The 19,213-nt window shown below is 40.5% G+C and overlaps 2 protein-coding genes across 3 annotated transcripts; one reads left to right on the top strand and one right to left on the bottom strand.

The window, feature by feature from the left end:
• Positions 1-1,158: 1,158 nt before the first annotated feature.
• On the bottom strand, positions 1,159-11,787 carry uap1 (UDP-N-acetylglucosamine pyrophosphorylase 1). Of its 2 annotated transcripts, XM_026159768.1 has the most exons (11): positions 11,676-11,787; positions 10,150-10,454; positions 8,835-9,039; positions 8,133-8,308; positions 7,872-8,044; positions 4,495-4,688; positions 4,258-4,398; positions 3,190-3,378; positions 2,929-2,970; positions 1,958-2,024; positions 1,159-1,858 (listed from the first exon to the last, which is right to left on the bottom strand). In XM_026159768.1, exons 2-11 carry the CDS (start codon positions 10,430-10,432, stop codon positions 1,766-1,768), a joined length of 1,563 nt encoding a protein of 520 aa, XP_026015553.1. In that variant the 5' UTR covers positions 10,433-10,454; positions 11,676-11,787; the 3' UTR covers positions 1,159-1,765. The 2 variants fall into 2 exon arrangements, with proteins under 2 accessions (XP_026015553.1, XP_026015554.1); XM_026159769.1 differs by lacking the exon at positions 2,929-2,970.
• Positions 11,788-13,286: 1,499 nt separating this feature from the next.
• ubxn6 (UBX domain protein 6) lies at positions 13,287-18,798 on the top strand. The gene is made up of 11 exons (XM_026158777.1): positions 13,287-13,516; positions 13,989-14,146; positions 14,822-14,886; positions 15,497-15,625; positions 15,725-15,822; positions 15,942-16,017; positions 16,129-16,213; positions 16,333-16,552; positions 17,446-17,576; positions 17,714-17,862; positions 18,214-18,798. Exons 1-11 carry the CDS (start codon positions 13,434-13,436, stop codon positions 18,337-18,339), a joined length of 1,320 nt encoding a protein of 439 aa, XP_026014562.1. The 5' UTR covers positions 13,287-13,433; the 3' UTR covers positions 18,340-18,798.
• The last annotated feature ends 415 nt before the right edge of the window (positions 18,799-19,213 follow it).

Here is a 19,213-nt window from a genome sequence, read left to right as displayed (position 1 = left end):
TCTTTTTCTTCTTTCAGCTACTTCCTTTAGGGGTCCCCACAGAAGATCATCTGCCCCCATTTCACACTATCACTAACACTCTCCTGCCACACCAACACTCTGCATCTCCTCCTTCATTACATCATGAACACACTCTGTCTTCCATTTGCCAGGCAGCTCCAACTTCAACATCCTTTGTTCAGTATATCCACTATCCGTCCTCTGCACATGTCCAAACCATCTCAGTCTTGCCTCCAAACCGCTCAACCTGAGCTGTCCCTCTACTTCTAATCTTGTCCATCCTGGTCACTCCTAATGAAAGCTTTACATCAGGGGTGTCCACTCCAGTCCTCGAGAGCTACTATCCAGCAGCTTTTAGATGCATCCCTACTCCAACACAGCTGAATCAGATGGTTGGGTTACCTCTTCAGCATGCCATGAAGTTTGGCAAAGGCTTTGTAACAAGCCATTCATTTAATTCAGATGTGTCGGAACAAGGAACAAATCTTCGGCTCCTCACCTCCAGCTCTGCCTTGCATCTTTTTATCCGTTTTAAATATAAATATTAAATAAATAATTTTTTAAGTATTATTTATTTTTGTTTCATTTTAATAGCCATTAATGGTTCATTCATGATTTTTTAAAACTACTAAGTTTGACTGTGAATACTAATATTCATAGTTAAAATGTGATTTTTTTGAGCAAACTTTGAAGACTTGTAAATAGCATCATGAGCATGTTGTGCCCAGTAACAACGTCACATATCTGTTATCTGCTGAATATGGACTCTCAGTAGAACAGGTAAAGTGTATGAAATATGTTAAAGAATTAATGTACTGATTAAAATGCCATTAAAGAGTTTTTCAGCTTAGCTACAGGTCAGGCTGTCTTTCCATAGACGTTATAAGAGACCTTCTTTAGTCTTAACAGCGCCGTTATGGAGCGGGAGAGAAAGAAAGTGAGTCAGAAAGGAGCCACAAAGAAAAATGCCCTGAATAGCTGCAGCAGCGTTGCGTCCTCGGAGCCATCTTGAACATAAACCATCTGCTGGAAATGGTGATTCACAACACCAAAGAGCTATAATGCAAAAAACACACCTCGCAGACACCGGCGAGCAAAGATATGACAAAAAAACATGTTAACACCATTTGAATAATTAAACAGACACAAAGACATTGCTTTCCAAGTAGGAAAATGTATTTAATAAAGATGAGCCATAGCGTCTCTTAAAGCTGAATAACATCCAGTCTTCACTGATTACAAGCAGAGAAGAAGCAATTATTATAAATACCCCCCACATCCTGACCATGTACCGTATCTGATTGTAGGAAACATCTGTGTGATCATTTCGTCTGAATCAGCTGTTGCATAAAAAATCACCAGGTAAAACAAGTAGATGGCCATTTCCACCAATAGATAATCTATCAGTACATATAAAAATAAGTCTCATAAGCAAAATAAATAGATGCACCTGCAGACAGCTTCAACCTGTCAGTATGACAGGATTTTCATACTTCAATTCTTGCTGTGTTCAAGTCTTCAAGGAAAAAAAAGAAGAAGAAGAAGAAGAAAAGCAAAACGAGTTACAAAGCAAAGGAAAGCCTGGTGCTAAAAAGTAAACTTCATGTTGTTCATTCATTCATTTTGGACAGGACAGCTTCTTTCTTGAACACATGTGTGTGATATTTGTTATTGCACAGCGATGACATCACAGTTTCTCTTCCCATACAATGAGAGATAAAGGGAAGTTGGGCCGTTTCCTTCCCCGCATTCTCCCGTTCAGTCATTACACCCCATTCTTCACCAGCTGGTGGACTCCCTCCTTATCGATCGTCAGAGTTGGTTGAAACTCTTTTCCCTTCACCAGCTCCTCAAGACCCTTGAAGTACAGACACCATCAGGACAATGTTAGTATTTTACTGAGTATTCATGGATAAGAATAACATCTGGAGTTTTATTTAGTACAACGTGTTCTTACCTCTCCCCCGTACGACACCAGTGGGGAGATCTCGCATTTGATCGGCAGGTCCGTTCCATCCTTCAGGCTGCGGTGGAAAGACAAATTCAGAGAGGATCACAGGAGAAAAACAGAAAGCGAATGAGTGACGGTCTCGTGGAAGAAGAGAAGCAATTGTAGCTGAAAAGACAGCTGCTAGGACTCCTTGACACAGCTGTTCTTCTACTGCGGCTTGTGATTAGAGGACAAAGAGAATCAGCGCTTCATCGCAACAAGTGATTAGTCCTTTGACTTGTGATAGAAGTCCGCTAGAAGAAAACAGACGAATGAAAGGAACGTTGTGCGAGACTGCCGTCACTCAACGTGTTAATTTCTAGATGATGATTACAGAGAGAAAAAATCACTAATCAGACATCAGGTGTTTCAGGTGTTTTGCTGAGCAGCTGCCTGATGGAAAAGCTGAATGACTGAGAAAGAAGCACGCCCTTTAAGAGTGTTGGAAACATTCGTGGTGCCGAAAGAGTTTGTGAAGCACATGCTCATTTAATTCTGTCTGGAAAAACAAGCAGGTGGATTTAAACTTAAAGGCAAAATAGCAAGCGATGAAGCTGACCACATAACTATTTGGTACAGAAACCAACAGGTGTGTGCTCATCTGCAGTCTAGTAACTGTCTCCCTTTACCCAGCATGCAATATATCACAGGTTGACATGATAGTAGATCATTTAACCAAGGTGCGGAAGAAGACCATGTTTTCAGGTGACTTCACTGATCCTCGATGTCATTTCCTGCATCCCGACTGACCGTAAAAAGACTGAAAGAAGGCCGCCGACTGGCAGGGCCTCTACAGACTCTTTTCCTCTCAGTGGAAATGAAGGAAAGGGATGTCAAGGATCAGAAGTAATATTACACGGTGTTAACACGTCTGAGCGAGAGGGTAAGAAAGCCAAAACCCCATCACCATGCACTCAGTACTGCAGAGGGATAATTACTTTCTCTTGCCATCATCTGTGACACTGCCTGCTGCTCCGTCTCTGGAAACATTGCACGGGACACACAGGAGCAAGACCAAGCATGAGAGAAGGGGGAGTGAGAGTGTGAAGCTAAAAGAATACGATGTCTACAAAACAAACAAAAAGTCCAGCGCATACAGTCTGTACACCATGTGGAAAGTGTCGAGGAGAAGGGAATAACCACAAAGATCTCATTATTATGTATGTTTTTTGTAAAGTGACATGACATGCTGTAGTCACCTGGGTATGGCGGGTACACGTCTGCCGTTCTCGTCAATGAAATGTCCCCCAGCGTTGAGCACCCAGCGGTGGTGGAGGGACATCAGAGCGTGTCGGGCTGTGGTGGGTGTGTCCTTTCCGTCCTGAGTGTCTGCGTTCTTCAGCGGGGAGAACTCGTCCTCTCGGAGCACCTCATACACAACAAACGTCCTGTTACAAACACAGAGCATCCCATCAGCACACAGGCAAACCGAAGACTTGCATCACAACCGAGCAGCTCCCAGGGATTGAAAAATTAGCAGGTTAATTAGTTACTCAACAGGAAATTAAACCGCAACAAATAAAAACAAAAATGTCATTTTTCTTTCTATGCTTGGAGTGGTTTCACTGTGCTTTCAGATTGTGCGTGACTTCCATGGAGCGATATAAAAATAGCAGCCACACTAAAGATAGACCAGAGGAACACATAAAAATGCTTCTGCAGAGGACTGAAATCAGTTAAGTTTTGTTTATTTTTATGGACCAAATGGCTCTAAGACAGGTCATAAGACAACAGAGCAGGCCACATTAAAAACTGAAGACTTGGGTCAAATCCATGTCCTCAGCAGCATCAAAAATAGATTTTTCTTTACTTTAAAAATACATCTTCAAAAACTTTGAAGTAAGCTTGATATGGTGTCCTTGATTTTCCATCAGTTAACTGTTACAGGAATACTTTCATTAAATATAAAGTTCTATTAGTAGTGACGTGACTCAGAGCTGATGTCATGTAACACTAAAGGATGTGGAACCGCTCATAAACTTCCATCCCCCTGTGGAGAATTTGGCAAGCTTAGTCTGCTGGACCAGACCTTGCAGAAATGGCACGACTGGAGGGCAGAAATTAGGGCTGGAAAAAAAAAGACAGTCCTTGCACGGAAGAAAAAAATCAAGGACCAGTAGAACCAGGGCCCCAAATATATGCAAACTGGTCACCTCTCAAAAGGAGGGGGGGTTAGTATGAGGCAAGATTTAGCTAACTGGTACTGGCATGCACACGCACATTCATATTTTCTATGCCATATATGAAAAAAATGCACCGTCACTCACTTGGCAAACTGGAAAATGTCAAAGACAAACTTTTCCATTTTGATGCCGTTTGGTTTCTCTGGTTTGATTAGTTGACCCTGAGCATCCACATATGGGATCTTCTTCTGGGCCACGTGGTGCTGCAGCTGGGGCTCGTATTTCCTAATGTGAAAACGGGGAAAAAATGTCTCATTACGATGATGTAAAGCTGAAAGAATCTGAAACGTAATGATAACTGTGTTTATAGCTTTGCCTTACTGCACTATGTCTCTGAGGAAGGAGAAGCTGAAGAAATGATTGGCCACGTTTGCTGCGTTGAACATCAGACGACCATCGGCGCTCCGCTTCTCAGCAGTTGCTAGGGTGATCTCGCTGTACTCCACCACCTGGTAACGACCATCCACCTTGCAGACAACGCCTACTGCTTCTGTGGGGTTTGTTTTCTCCACCACCTGGGAAACAATGTCACAAAATGACCTTACTAAAAACCTCAGATTACTACAAAGTCAACTTAAAGTGGACTGTGCTTTTCCTTTTACTGTCACATATGTAACTGTTACTGCTGGATGCTCACATCAAAAATAAGCAAAGATTCAAATCAAAAGTTCAGCACATGTCCAAGTAATTGCTGTAACTCCAAAGCTCAGGCTTCAGACTGCTCTGAATGCTCAGCTTCAGTCAATTTTTTCTACTCTTGGTTCTGTATCATATTGATAAAAGCAGATATCCCAAACATAATATGGTCAGACACACACAATTGTTCTGTTCAAATATTTTGTCCACAAGAGACAGCCAATCATACATTTTTGGTTTAAAGCGAGGAGGAAGGGAACTAAAAAAGCTTGTTTCAGACAGAGGATGAACCGATCAACTGTATCAAAAAAAGTTATGATATTAAAAAAGGATTATTTTAACATGAATCATGCAAAGCTACTCTAGTTAAGTCAAAGAATAAAAATAAGCAACTGTAAAATGCTAATAACTCTCTACTTTAACTATTTATACAATAAAATCCCCAGATCGGTACACTTTAATTGTGCTAAATTTAGTTTTCCATATAAAAACTACAAAATATTTTCACTGTTGTCTCTTTATGAGTCAAATTATCTGTAAATTATTTAAAGTCAGAAATAGTCTAAAACTGAAATAAAATAGTAAATAAAAGTGCTATGAAGCAATCGGTGCACTCCATTTTACAACCAGTAAGTTACGAGTCTGCACTGAATGAAAAATCCTTCCCCCCTTCCTATCTGTCGGTTACTAATGACAGGGTCCTGAGGGGGGGATGGTAAACTGGTAGGGGTTTGGCAGGGGGGGTTGGTGAAGCCACATGAACTGTTAGCGGAGCTTAGTAATTTACGATGAGAGGGTGGTACCCCGCTCTGATCTGATTCTTCCATCGCTGCTCCACCCCACATCTCATAATTTCAAACAGAAACAGGGTCTGGGTGATCTTATTACAATAATTAGTTCACTCTGCTCTATGTTAGCTGGAAAATATACATAGTGCTTCTACTTCTTAGAGGAAATCAAAAAGTAGCAGGATCCTTCAGGCACTTTTCAGCTATCCAACACACACTGAAGCATGTAATTTGTGCAAAAACAGTTAAAAAAGTGAAATCTTGACTTCATACTTTGATGTATTTGAAGTAGTATGTGGTTTGTTTAGAAATTAATTAGTAAGATCTGCCAGCAAAGCTTAGTCACACATATATCAGTCATATTTTACTGTTAAAGCTAAAAACAGAGGTCTCCTGATGGTTACACTCTTTCTGGTGTACTGGACTCTTATCGCTTAGCTCGTCAGTAGGTGTTATTTTAGAAAAATGTCCCTCTAACTATCTCTGCACCAAGGTCAGCAGGATCTTCACAGAATGAATAATGGTGAAGAATAAATGTAAAACTTTTTATCTCGAACATAGCCTCCTCAGCAGCAGATCTTGGCCAGTGAGTACTGAATTTTCACATCACCACAAACTAGATTCTGCTCAAATTCTTTTGCGAGTCTATACGTGAAAATATTATTTTATAAATCAGAACTCCTTTATGTCTTTAGTTCTGCAACATTAAGCTTCTTTGGGATTATCCTTTTATAGTAAATCACATTACTAATTAATTACTTACACTTGTGGCACAGTGGAACAGTGGAACAGTGGTTATCACTAACACTTCACAGGACAAGAAGGCTCCAAAATATGTGGGAAAAGTGGCATCTTCACATCACACTATCAACTAAGACCATAATAGTAGGCAAAAGAAGATTCTGGGCTCATTCCTAAATTTCCTAGAAAGCTAAGTGTAGTGCAAAAGAAGATTGCAGAAGTGGATTACAACTCCACCCAGTGGTAAGTTGTGGAAGGTGCAGCTATCTGGAACCTGCCAAGTTAAACTGACCCCACCTTTCGATATATGACATCCCACACTTGTCACCCTTCGGACCTTCTAGAACAGGGTTTTCAAACATAAGGTCCAAGGGCCAGAATCGGCCTGGCTAAGACTCCAATTAGACCCCTGGGCAGCTGTGAAGAAGGGCATAAAGTTTGGACTTGGGATCATATTTTCACGAGCCCTCAGTTTTTCCTGCTGATGAAGACCTCCTCAGTGCCTGCTCACAGGGTAACACATGATTAAGTGACAGCAAATTTCCTCTGTTTCACTTTGTACTATATAGGTTTCTGTCTTTTACAGCAGGTCCACTGTATAAAAAAAGAGGTTTCTGTGAATTAACAGAAACTTTTGTTTCATAAAAAAGAAGAGTCTACACAATGAGCTACCAAAACCTTTTCGGTAATTTTACACATTTGTTTCTTACAATTTAAGCCCACAGGGTCATGTGGGCAGATTTCTTTCATTTATTTTTTTTATCATGTATAAAACTGTCATACATGATAAATGGTTGCTCAAGAAGAACGAGACTAACTGCTCAGACTGGATAAAATACTACAAACATGACTCGACTATTGGCATACATATTACCTAACTCAAATACATGCTTTAGTATTTGCATGACTCATCTGTATGTGCCATTCCTATTTAATGACTTTTAATCTTTGTGTGTGCAATCACTGATACTAAAAGGTCTGATAAAGGTCAACTTTAGATTTATGAATTCAATTCAGTGTTACTTTTATAGTGCTTCGAGGTGACTTATCAGTGTTCAGGCAACTTTAGGAGGGGAATAAAATATCTTTACTGCTTCCTCGGTTCTTTATCTTTTGTTTTGTCGTGCCTTTTTATGTGGCCTGATTTGGGTACTGATTAACATAAATGCAAAAAGAAGTCAGTTGTTTTGGTTTTGGGGGGGTAAAGTCTCAAAAACTAAAAAAAACTCATGTATCAAATATGACTTACTCGGCTTCAAGGGGATAAGTACTACTCATGTCCAGTCTAGACCCAGTTCCACACATTCCCACAGAAAAAATATTAGTGTCACTCCCCAAATGATGGCATCAGCACCACACCACACCTTTGTTGAACCCAAAGTTTGGAATTACCGCCCTTGTCAGTAACTTTGGAAGGTGCTACCACAAGAAATTCACCAAAGATGGAGGCAGATGAGCTGCTGTGGCGACCCCTAGAGCGGGCAGCTGAAAGAAGAAGAAGAAAAAAGGAAAAAAATAGGTGGTATGACCAACCTTAGCGCCACAGTCCGCTCCCTTCTGCACACAGAAACCAACAAAGGCAGGGTCAGCCACTTTGACCAAAATGTTATCAACACAATAAACATGGATGGACTCAATCCCCCTCCTCTCCATGTCATCCAGGATACCCTGGTTCCCGAGAGCTCTGTAAAGACCCCCATTACCGTCTAGAACACAAACACAGACACATTTCTCACACACTGAGCAACACTGTGAATGAAGCATACATACACTTCTGTATATGTGTGGACATACCCGGAGCCATGGAGGGCTTTCCTTTGCTCTCCAGGATGATCTTGCAGTTGTAGTCCATGGCCGGCAGCATGCCCTGCTGAAAGAAGACCACGCTGTTCTTGTCCAAACCAAAGTAGTTATGTTTGGAGAAAAAATCCTTTGTGGATTTCATTGTCCTGCCGCTCGTCATGATGTACCTGAAGGCAACACGGAAAGAACGCAGCACTTATGCATTTTAAACAATTTAACAATTGTGCAGTGCTGCAGAAAACATCTTCATCATCTCTTACAAAAACTTAACAGCAAAGGTGATGTTAGCTTGAACCAACAGTATAATATTTAAGTTTATAGCAGACAATAAAAAGTAACAACTTGATGAAGATGTTTCTAACATATCCTTCAACTACGTTAAATCTGACACGCACAACTCTATTTCCTGCTTTTTTATCTCGATCATTCATATTTTAAAACTATAAACTGCTGGATCTCCCCTGCAGGGACTTAAAGCTTTTCCGGCAACACAGCTTCCTTGACTGAGTTTCCTTTGATTCACACAGTGACTTGACCCAGTTAATCATCATGCTAACATAATTGTGACAGCTGAAGTTCACTTTACAAATAGGATAGCCCTATTTGGTTGCTCGAGCTTGTTTATTTTTCCTCAAATCAAGCTGTAGATTTAGTCGACTAAAACGCCTTAGTCATGGAAACCTCGTGTCTCACCAGGGGATACAGCACTTGATTTTGTGCGACTGCTCAACCAGCTGTTGCAGCTTCAAGATGCGCTCAGCCTGGATCTGAAAGAGGGTTTTGTGGGACGGCAGCCCAATGTCGTACATGCCTTTGGGGTACGAGACCCCCAGCCTGGTTCCTTGGCCTCCTGCCAGCAGTAAGACTGCCACTTTATTCTTAGAGATGCACTGAAGACCTAAAGGGCAACACAGCACAACGGTCATAAATAGTAGCAGAAATGTGTCCTGTAGTTTATTTAAAACAGGGCCATGCATTTAGTGTTGTACACTGATATGATGGCACACAATGCACAGTATCTAATCTCTGCAGACCTCTTATTGCCTGGTTAGTAGATGAATAATAATAAACTTAACAAAACAGTTCTGATAACATTAATCCAAACAGTTTAGCAACATTTTATGACTGGTTCTGGAGTACTTGTGGACGTGACACATTATATGAGCTAAAATCTTACAACCCCACTCAAGATTTTACTATGGTTCAATGTACCAATAGTTTATAATGGTTCCAGTTTGTCTTACATAAACTGCAGCAACGTGACACGATATGAAACTCTCTTCCTACTGGTTGGTGCCAGGAAGCAAGTTTTATGTAGTGGGTTAATCCATAAACTTTGACACATGCCCCACACCCAGCAACACAGATTTTGTCCCAACAGATCACAATGAGCTCATGATTGAGGGTCAAGAGGGAACTCCAGTTACGTCAAGTACAAATCAACACCAGATGTTTCTGCTGCCCACCGAGATAGTCATACAGCCCCGGGAAGAATGAAGCATGAGGGATTGCGCAAAACATAATGAATAATTCCAGCAACTTACTCAAATGTCAACCCTTGCCCAGAAACGCACAATGGATAAACATGGAGCTTCTGACGCAGCATGACTGGAACTTTGTAATAAGCTTTTGCAAAAGTTTTGATCTAATGGGCTGTTTTTCTGTGAGCTAACATCTGGATGTGGATACTTAAAAATATTGCCATGAGAACAACTATTCATCCAGCTGGGTTACCCATGTGATGTTTTAATCCACTTAAGCTTCCCAGTCTGATACCAGTTAAGCTTTCCTCTCTTACCTGCAGGTCATCACTGTCAAGATTTCATTGTGTTAAACGTGCTTGCGGTAACTAGGCGAATCTTGTTTAACAAGTGATAATAGCTTACATATTCTCATTAAAATAAAATACTCCCAATTCTAATGCTTTATGTTTCCTTAAAACACTCAGTATACCGAGTAAGTACAGTTTAAAGGTCAAAAGCAGTAAATAGGTGAGAATATACTTCACCTGTCAGCTCCCAGTCTTTGACGCTCTCCCTGTCTCTCGTCACACTTCCCAGCACCTCCCTGGGCACGGGCTCCATGCGGCAGTCCATCTTCCCTTGTTTGCTGCTGTTAGATGTCTGCATGGCATTCTTGAAGAATCCGTTGATCTCCTGAAAGTCCATACCCTCCAATTCTTGGGTCAACTCGGCCTGCTCTTCAGGGCTCAGCTCGTTCCAGAACTGCAGGAGGTGAGACTGGCCGGCGTCAGCCAGTTTCTGCCTGAGTGTGCTGATGTTTGGGTCCATGATCACCTGTGCTTTTAATTAACTGTGGGAAAAAAGATTATTTTATTTAAAAAGAACTGAAAAACATGCCCCAGGTCTTGTGTTGTTTTTGTATAAGCCGGTGGCCTTTATGTAAATATAAAAAAATAGATGATAAGAGAAAGGTCGCACTACAATATCCAAACATTTGCAGGGTTTTTCCCACATATAGATATGGCCTTCTGCAAGGACCTTTTAAAAAATACTTGTAGCTTTTTTTAACAGTGTGGTTTAATTTACTCACCTTTAAATAATTTTTTTAAGTAAAATGGGTAAAAAAAAATTACAGAAAAAATCTGTTATATAAGGTAACATAGACTCTTTCCTATAGTTTCATGTGGACCAATCATATTTCTTAGTACAGTCACTACTAAAAGCTCATTTTGAGCACCCAAGAAACTGTATGTGTATATAAAAACAAATTTTAGGAGTAAAAAAATAATTGATGACATAGCCAATGTCCTTAAAGTGACTGAAGATCTTCTGATGGAAGGTGGAAACATGATAAGAGTATTTAATAGCCCTGTGCTAGTTGTAGTGTAGGTAAAACAAGCACTGCTGGAATGTTTATCCTATTTGTTTAAATCCACACCCACTGTTACCAGGAAGTCGTCACAACACTATAGGATAAGGTCGAGGATAGTTTCATTTATACCACAGTGTGAATACTGACTCTTTCATACCCATTATGTTTGCTTATTATGATTGATAATTACAACAGTACAATAATAGCTGTGTAACAACGCGATATTATGATGTTTTCTAAGAGGGTTTACACCAAAGAAATCTCCTCTGTAAGTGAGCTTTTCAATGGGATGCTGACGACTAACACCACAGCCACACAACCTGAATTATCTACAGCTGTAATACACAATACTCATATATCACTTTTAGTTAAAGTGTTTATAAAACTTTTAAACTTCACATCTCCAACATGACTGTGACGGTGAGCCTGTAAAGAGGTAGCAGGGACTGCTGTGTTGACTCGGAGCACAGATAAATCCAGTGTTAGCACAATGTAATAACACGGACTGTTGCTAAGAAGCGCATAGAGTTAGTGAACCTCATTTTCAGTCACTGTATAAGATAGTTAGCCGCGGTCTGCGCATCAGTCAAGCTACAGCCGGGCACATGTTAGCAAATATCCGCCCGACTGAGGAGCGGGAAACCGCTCAGGTTGCTGCACACACAGCAGATAGAAGTAAATCAAATATTTAACTCTTACCTCTCACAAAGACTCCTCTCCGGTGTAAGATCATTAATGCCAATCGATGACTATTCGCTCGCACTGGTCACTATTCGCCTCCCTCCCGGAATACACCTCCTGCTACGTCACATTTGACGTGGCAGGAGGTGTGCCTGTGTAGTCAAGTCAGTGATGCGTTCAAGTGCCACCTGTAAATTTAATCACTCTATGCTAGGAGTGTGTGTGTCTGATTTTGTGCCAAAAACTGTTTTCTATCTGTGTAATATATTTGCTTATATGGTTAAATAGACTGCAGTCAATAGGATTTCTGAAAAGGTTATATATAAAGTAAAGACATGGTCTGTTTTGCAAGAACCTTTCTTGATTCTACCTATTTGATAATCACAGCAGTCTGTTCTGGCCACTTAAAATATCTTGAGATAACCATTTTCTGCCATTTGTGCTGCCCCCTTGGGCACATCTTTCTTAAAAATACATTTTTGACGTCAATTTCCCTTTTTACCAGAATAAATGAAGGATATATATACAAGTCCCCTTGCCAAAAACTGATCACAGCTTTTATTTTGTCTTGAAATCATGTTTGAGAAACATGTCTGAAATTTTCTTGTCAGATTGTATTGCAACAAGTCATGAACAGCTAATAGTTGTTTTTTTTTTGCACCACACCATCAAAAACTCTTAACACCTCTGGACAGCTTTGGAAAATGTGAAGGAAAAATGAACGACTAACTGTATTTTTGGAAATTCTATTTATATAAATTTTATGGCTTCGCCTACTGAGCCCAAAGAGATATTTTGACAGTTTCTTTGATTACTTTAATAAAGAGATGAAAATGCACTTCTTTTTCTGATATATCTGTATTTGCCGACATGCCGAATCATGCAAGCTTTATGTTATACTATTTGTCATCACTTTTTCGTATTTGTACTTGTTCTTAACAGTCTTTGATAGTCTAAAGCAGCTTTATGAATGTAATCAAAGGTAAATCATCAGACAGGTAGAGACAGAGCAGTCAGCTTCAATGAACCAGCTAATGTACATATCTCCACTTAAACTAAAAAGAATAAAAACACAAATTATTGTTTTTCATTTGTGTGTTGTAAACTCGTTTACTAATCTCTTTTAATTTGTTTTTCCTTTTGTTCTTTCATTACTGTTCACACTGATATTAGTCTAACATTGATACAGCTCATTATGTTTGCCATAGTAGTAACTGGTTTACAGTTTTACCTAATAAGTAAAAGATCACTGGTTCGAGCTCAGGAAGAGACACAAAACATTTTTTGCATTGCATTGGGCCAACCACTTTGTGAATTAGGGAACAGCTAAAATTAGCTTTTAGTAACTTAATGTGATGTGTTTCCAGAATGTGATAGCATAATATGTTTGTGTGTGTGTGTGTGTGTGTGTGTGTGTGTGTGTGTGTGTGTGTGTGTGTGTGTGTGTGTGTGTGTGTGTGTGTGAGCCAGTCAATACTCGGGTAATTTCAGCAAACATGTAAGTACATGTAATCAAACAAACAAACAAACAAACAAAAAGGTCAAATAATAAAAAATAAAGTTGTCTTATAAAACACGAACAACTGATCTGGTTGGACTTTCAGTTCTGAGTTCAACCACGAGGGGGCGACCGTCTCTCGTGATGAGGCGGAAGCAGTTTGTTCTCATTTGAAACAATTTTGTTGTGGTCCTCCTCTTCCTCGCTAAAACCAGGCTGGGTGCTGCCCATCTGTTTGGTTTTTTCCTGGTAGTCAGATTTTTGTGCAGCTACAGAAAATGAAGAAGTTTTTCGATGACTTTAAGAAAGACATCAAATTTAAATCCGCGGGACCCGGGAAGAAACTAACGGAAGACACCAGGCAAATAACAAACTTTTCTTTTCTCAGCTGCTACAGCGCTAAGCAGAGCTAGCCGCACAGATAGCTATTTAACATTGGCTAAACGGGCTTATCTCATAGCTGACAGCTGATCAGTAATGACTACCGCTTTTCCGTCTCCCCATGTATTGAAGCTAACCACAACAGTGCTAATTTGTGTGTGTTTTTCTCACGGGTGTTTGTCAAACGGCTAACTGTTATATATTCTTGAGCACGGCGGGGGGCGACTGTATAATTTCATGGTGACCTGACTAACAGTTAATCCCTGCACAAGCTTGTTTAGTTAAAGAACTAAGCAAACCTGCTTCTCAACAGGAAGCAGAGCTGTTGTGATTCTGACGTGTTTGTACTGTTGTCGTTGCTACTTAGCTTAGCACTGTCTTTTCTTCTTCCTACTGTGAAGCCACAACACGTCTCCTCTTATAGTCCTGTTTCTCTCCTAATAACCCTACAGTGCCAAGCCTGAGGTGGTGCAGGGCAGATCCAGTGTCAAGCACGATCGCCATGCCCCCAGTGAAGGAGCCCAGAGGGCTGGAGCTGCAGCCTTGGCCAGGATTGAACAGCATCAGAAGCCGAAGGTTCACACCTCCCAGGACGCCATTAGGACCCAGGGTGAGACATGCAGCCCTGTTATTACACCAGGTGGTGTCTATCAAACACAGATGAACGTCAGCCTCCTCGTTTCAGTTGTGGGTATTAGGATAATTCAGTTGTGGGTATTAAAACATGTTTTGGACTGTGAAGCACTCTACGGATTATTATAGTTGATCTGTTTAAAAAAAAAACATATCTTCTAAATTTGTTGTCTGCTACTGTACACTATATCCAGTGTATGAAAGATCAGCCACCAAAAACGTTTATTACCTCTGAAAAACCACATAATCATAGAAGTCACCCACCCATTCATTTTCTGCTGTTTAACTGAGGCCAGTTAGTGAGGGCTGCAGCCTAAGCAGAGAAGCCCAGACCTTTCTCCCCCCTCAGATATTTCAATTCCTCCACTTGAGGTAGCAACTCGTCCCTGAACCAAAAAAGTATTTATTTAAAAAAAAAAAATCATTGTTTTTGTATTCATGGGAAGATTTGCATCAAGTATATAATCTTTATGTTTATATTAAGATGCTGATCCTGTCAATGGGAAGTAGATATGATTAGATACTGTTTTAAACTGATAAAGCAAACGGCAAAGATTTTTATTTTGAGGTAATATTTTTGGTTAAAAAAATTATTTATTAACTGTTAAAAAATATTCTGGTTATAACAGTTGTTTTCTACACGTGCTTGCAGTAAAAAGAGAACTTGAGGCCGAGGCAGCTGCACTTGCTGAAAAAGAAAAGGCAGCTGCAGCAGAGGTAAGTGTTGCATAAACCAGAATTGTGACACAATTTTCATGCTAATTTTGGTTCACATCGACTGTGGTTAACTTCTTAAAATATTTCAATTTTTTCTTTCACTTTGAAGAAGACAGTACTCCTGATAAGCTGTTTTCATGACTGATTAAAGTAAATATTCCTGTTTATACACAGCCTATCATACAGTGTCCAGTGTTGAAAAGGGCAGCATAGGTGCAGACAGCTGTTCATCTCAATGTCAGTTTCATAAAAGTAGGTGTCCTTCTCCAGCCAGACAGTGGGCTTTTGTTTTAATCTTCCCTTATTTACCTTAAATCTGTTCAGTACTAAAATTCTTTTATCACAATCCTAGTGGTTTTCTTTAGTTGAAAAGCCAGAACTTTCTTTTTTTATATGAAAAAAAAACCCCTATATGCTTGTTGAAACCTGAATTATACATGTCCTTACTGGAAAATACGTCAGTGGTTGTGAGGCCTAATTCAGAATATCAGAAAAGGAGCCGCCTAGTTATGTGAGCTGTATTAAATTCAGAGTAATAGCGGTGGCCTGTTAGTGTGGATGAAAATTTCATCACTGAATCTAACAACACTGATTGACATTTTCCTCCCAGGGCTCCAAAGTGCCAGTGAAAGATCCCACCCTTCTCTCAGTATCAGGCGTCTATTTCATCTGTCCACTAACTGGAGCCACATTAACCAAGAGTGAGAGGGAAATACACATTAAAGAGGCCATTTTAATGGTATGTCTGAGGATGTTGGTTCAGTTATAACGTGTGTGCAGTCAGACTGAATGCTTATCTAATCGGTGCTTTTGATAAACATGCAATTTTTCCCTGCAGCGGTTTGAGGAAGATGCAGTCGAGGCGTCTGTTATGATGATGCACACATTTAACAAAGACAGAGAGAAAGTGAAGGCTGCTGTGGACATCATAAGCAAGTAAGACGCTGATGGTGATGTTAATTACATATGTAAATGTTTTATGCTGTTGTCACAGATTTTGAATATCTGTTCTAGACATCAAAGGTTTTTTTTTGTTGTCATTGTTTTGTTTCCAGATATGTTGAAAATATATGCAAGAACCCCACAGAAGAGAAATACAGGAAAATTAAACTCAGCAACAAAGTGTTCCAGGTGTGTAACGTTCCTGGATCAAGACTAACTATTTGTAGCAGACTTTATGGGATTTCTATAAGAAAACAAGATAATTTTGCATGTCTTATAAGATTCCTTGTGTTATTTCAGGAGAAAGTAAAGTCTGTGGAGGGCAGCAGGGAGTTCCTGCAGGCTCTGGGCTTTACAAGTGTGATGCTTCCCATAGAGGGCCAAGGTAAATGAATAGTGATATTTATGAGCAGTATGTGTCTGCTCACCTGCCAGTGATTTTCATTTATGCATCATTCAGTCTTTACATCGTTTTAACGCGTGCCCACCTTTCACGGAGATCAGAGGAGGAAGAGGAGTTCCTGGTTTTGCCAGAGCAGAGCCCCGATGCGCTGGAGCTGATGAAGGAGAGGAGGGATCGTCTTCAGAGAGGCGAGCCGGTCAGAGCGCAGCTGGACAGGCAGCCTCAAGCTTTCAGGCAGTCTCCTAACGCTCAACGCTTTGAGCTGCCGCCAGAGTTCTACAACCTGACAGCGGAGGAGCTCAAAAGGGAGCAACAGCAGAGGTATAGACTCACTTTCAATCCAAAAAATGGATCTAATTCAAGTCAGCTATAAATTCTAGTTAGGTGGTAGTGAAATGTTGTCTCTCTTTTCTTTAATGAATTGTCTGTGCAGTCAGATCAGTTACTTGATTTCACTCGCTGTGGTAGCAGTTCCAGTGAAATGGAGTAAAGATCAATATTTGGCTCATAGGATTTGCAATTTGTCTGTGACAGTGTGGTTAGAGAAACTTCATCCCTGTTTGAATTTATCCTACAAGACTGCTGTAAAAGAACCACAAGTAACAGTTTGCCCCTAAATATGCTGGTGATCAAACTAGGTTTTGGTTATATTTGTTCCACATGGTTTCCAAGTTTGAGTAACCAAGTAAAGAAGATTCAGAGGAGACAGTGACAGTCTCCTGGATGTGTGCAGTAGACAGTGACCCCTCGATGGATCATTAGTTCTCATAACTTTGCAACATGATGTAAAGCAACAGATCCTTTAGGTCTTGTAAATTCTGAGGTGGGTCCTCTTTGGATCGGACTTATTTGTCCAGCACATTCCACAGATGCTCGATTAGACTGAGACATGGGGGCAAGAGGGCGCAGCCATCAGGGAATACTGTTTCCATGAAAGGGTGTACAACTAACACCTCTCTTTTTTTTTTTGTTTTAAACGACTGCAGCATTGAAATTATGATTTATTTATTTTTTAACTCTTAGTTGTCCTGGGTTGTATGGCAGTATTTGACTCTAGGTTTCCACTATTAACAGCACACCCAAGAATAATGGATTATTTAATGCTGATGTTCTTTTTATAGCCTCTGGGTGTGTCATGTGCCTCTAGCCAGAAAAGTTTCCCTGGTTTACTAGTGTTTGTCTATCAGCGAATGAGTCCCTTGTGTGTTTCACAGGAGTGAGTTAGTAGAGAAGAGTGCCATGCTGCGCACTAAAGCCATGAGGGAGAAAGAGGAACAGAGGGAGAGGAGGAAATACAACTACACCCTGCTCAGGGTGAGACTACCTGATGGGAACCTGCTACAAGGTGAAGCCACAATTTAAAATGTACTTCAAGATTAAATCAATTGAGTAAACCAAAAGCATTTTACTCTGAAAAATCCTACACATTGTAGTTTTGTGGGCATTGTTGACACAACTGCTCATGATTTGTGACCCTCTCAGGAACATTTTATGCCTGGGACCGGATGCCTGTGCTGTTTTCCTTCATGCGGGAGTCTCTGGTGGACGGTTGGCAGCCCTTTGAACTGATTGCTCCTGGAGGTCAAAAACTACAAGAATCTGAAGACATTGCTCTCGCAGAGTGCAACTTGGTGGGTTGAAATCAGAATCTACTTGGCAAACTGGCCTGTGGATTAATTTTTTTGTCAGTCCCATTGTTGCCCTAACATGTAACACTGTATTTAGTATTTCTTTCTGATGAATGTGGGCACTGGGAGAATGAAAACAAACTTCAATGTTAAAACCCACAGCACAGAGCAGGGGTTTTAATTCAGGTTTTAGTTTGTGGCAAATTTTTAGAACAGAGAGTGAATGTTTGAGGTCGTTTTTAGTCAGGTAATATTGATGTTGAGGTAAAGTGTCACATTTACATTTGAACTACTAATTTTCTCCCTTTTAAACGAAAAATAATCTGTATTGTACTGACTTCCCTTATATTTTAGGTCCCTGCTGCGCTGCTCACGTTTGCCTGGGATGCAGCTGTGCAGGCTGATATTGCAGCTGCAGGTGGAAAGAGCCCCACTCTCCTCAAACCGGAACTGCTGGAAAACATTCAGAGCCTGAGCTGAGCAAGAGTACTCTCTCCCGAACCCTCCCCTCTACCTTCCTCTTTCCTCTCACACTACTGGGGTGAATTCGGCCCTTTACTAGTGACACATTTATTTTTGCAAACTCTAACCTAAGTCGGTAGCAGTGATAGATTAGGGGCAATGTTACCCTAATATATTTGTTGGGCTGAGCATAATCTCCCCATGGGGATGAGGTCACAACACAGCCTGCTTCAGCAGGACATGTTGAAGGAAGCACTGCTGACAGATGGAAGGAGAAAGCAAGAGCACATGCTTGTTTTGGGGGGTTTTGCATCCTGATTGTACATGCTGTGTAGTAAACAGACTCTGCAGCTGCAGTCTTTCCTGTTCTACCCAAGTCAGTCAGGTAGAGTTTTCAAAGCATGTTGAGACCCTGTTTTAACTGTGTCACCACTCCCTCCCCTTTAGAAAAAAATAAATGGCAAAGACCGTTCAAGATACAGTTGTTGAATCACGTTAAGTATCTCAGCTCCTTCAGCGGCTCCTGTGATTTTTTTTTTTTTTTTTTTTTTTTTTGTAAGGCTGCTGGGTGTCAATGCACTGGCTTTACTTCAGACTTGAAATGCTCTGTGCTTTGTTTGGCGGTGTTCGAGATTAGCTCAGTGTAGTCTGTTAACTGATTTGATGTGATACGAGTCTGGCTTTATTGCTGAAAACATACATAAGCTTCTGTTGCCCTTTTGTCCTCTGCTCCGGAGCGGCCTTGGGCTCCTTGGTGTTACAACACAGACTGTCTTTTGTTGTTGCTTCAGTATGAGCATGAGCCTAAATCAGAATTCATAAATCAAAATTTTTATTTTGGATAATTTTGAAATTTATGTTGAGACAAAACAGAGGGGTAACTTAAAAATAA

Source organism: Astatotilapia calliptera, chromosome 23 (assembly GCF_900246225.1).
Source record: "Astatotilapia calliptera chromosome 23, fAstCal1.2, whole genome shotgun sequence".
NCBI lineage: Eukaryota > Metazoa > Chordata > Actinopteri > Cichliformes > Cichlidae > Astatotilapia > Astatotilapia calliptera.
Note: the sequence above shows the minus strand (reverse complement) of the source record. Positions and strands in the feature narration are given on the sequence as shown.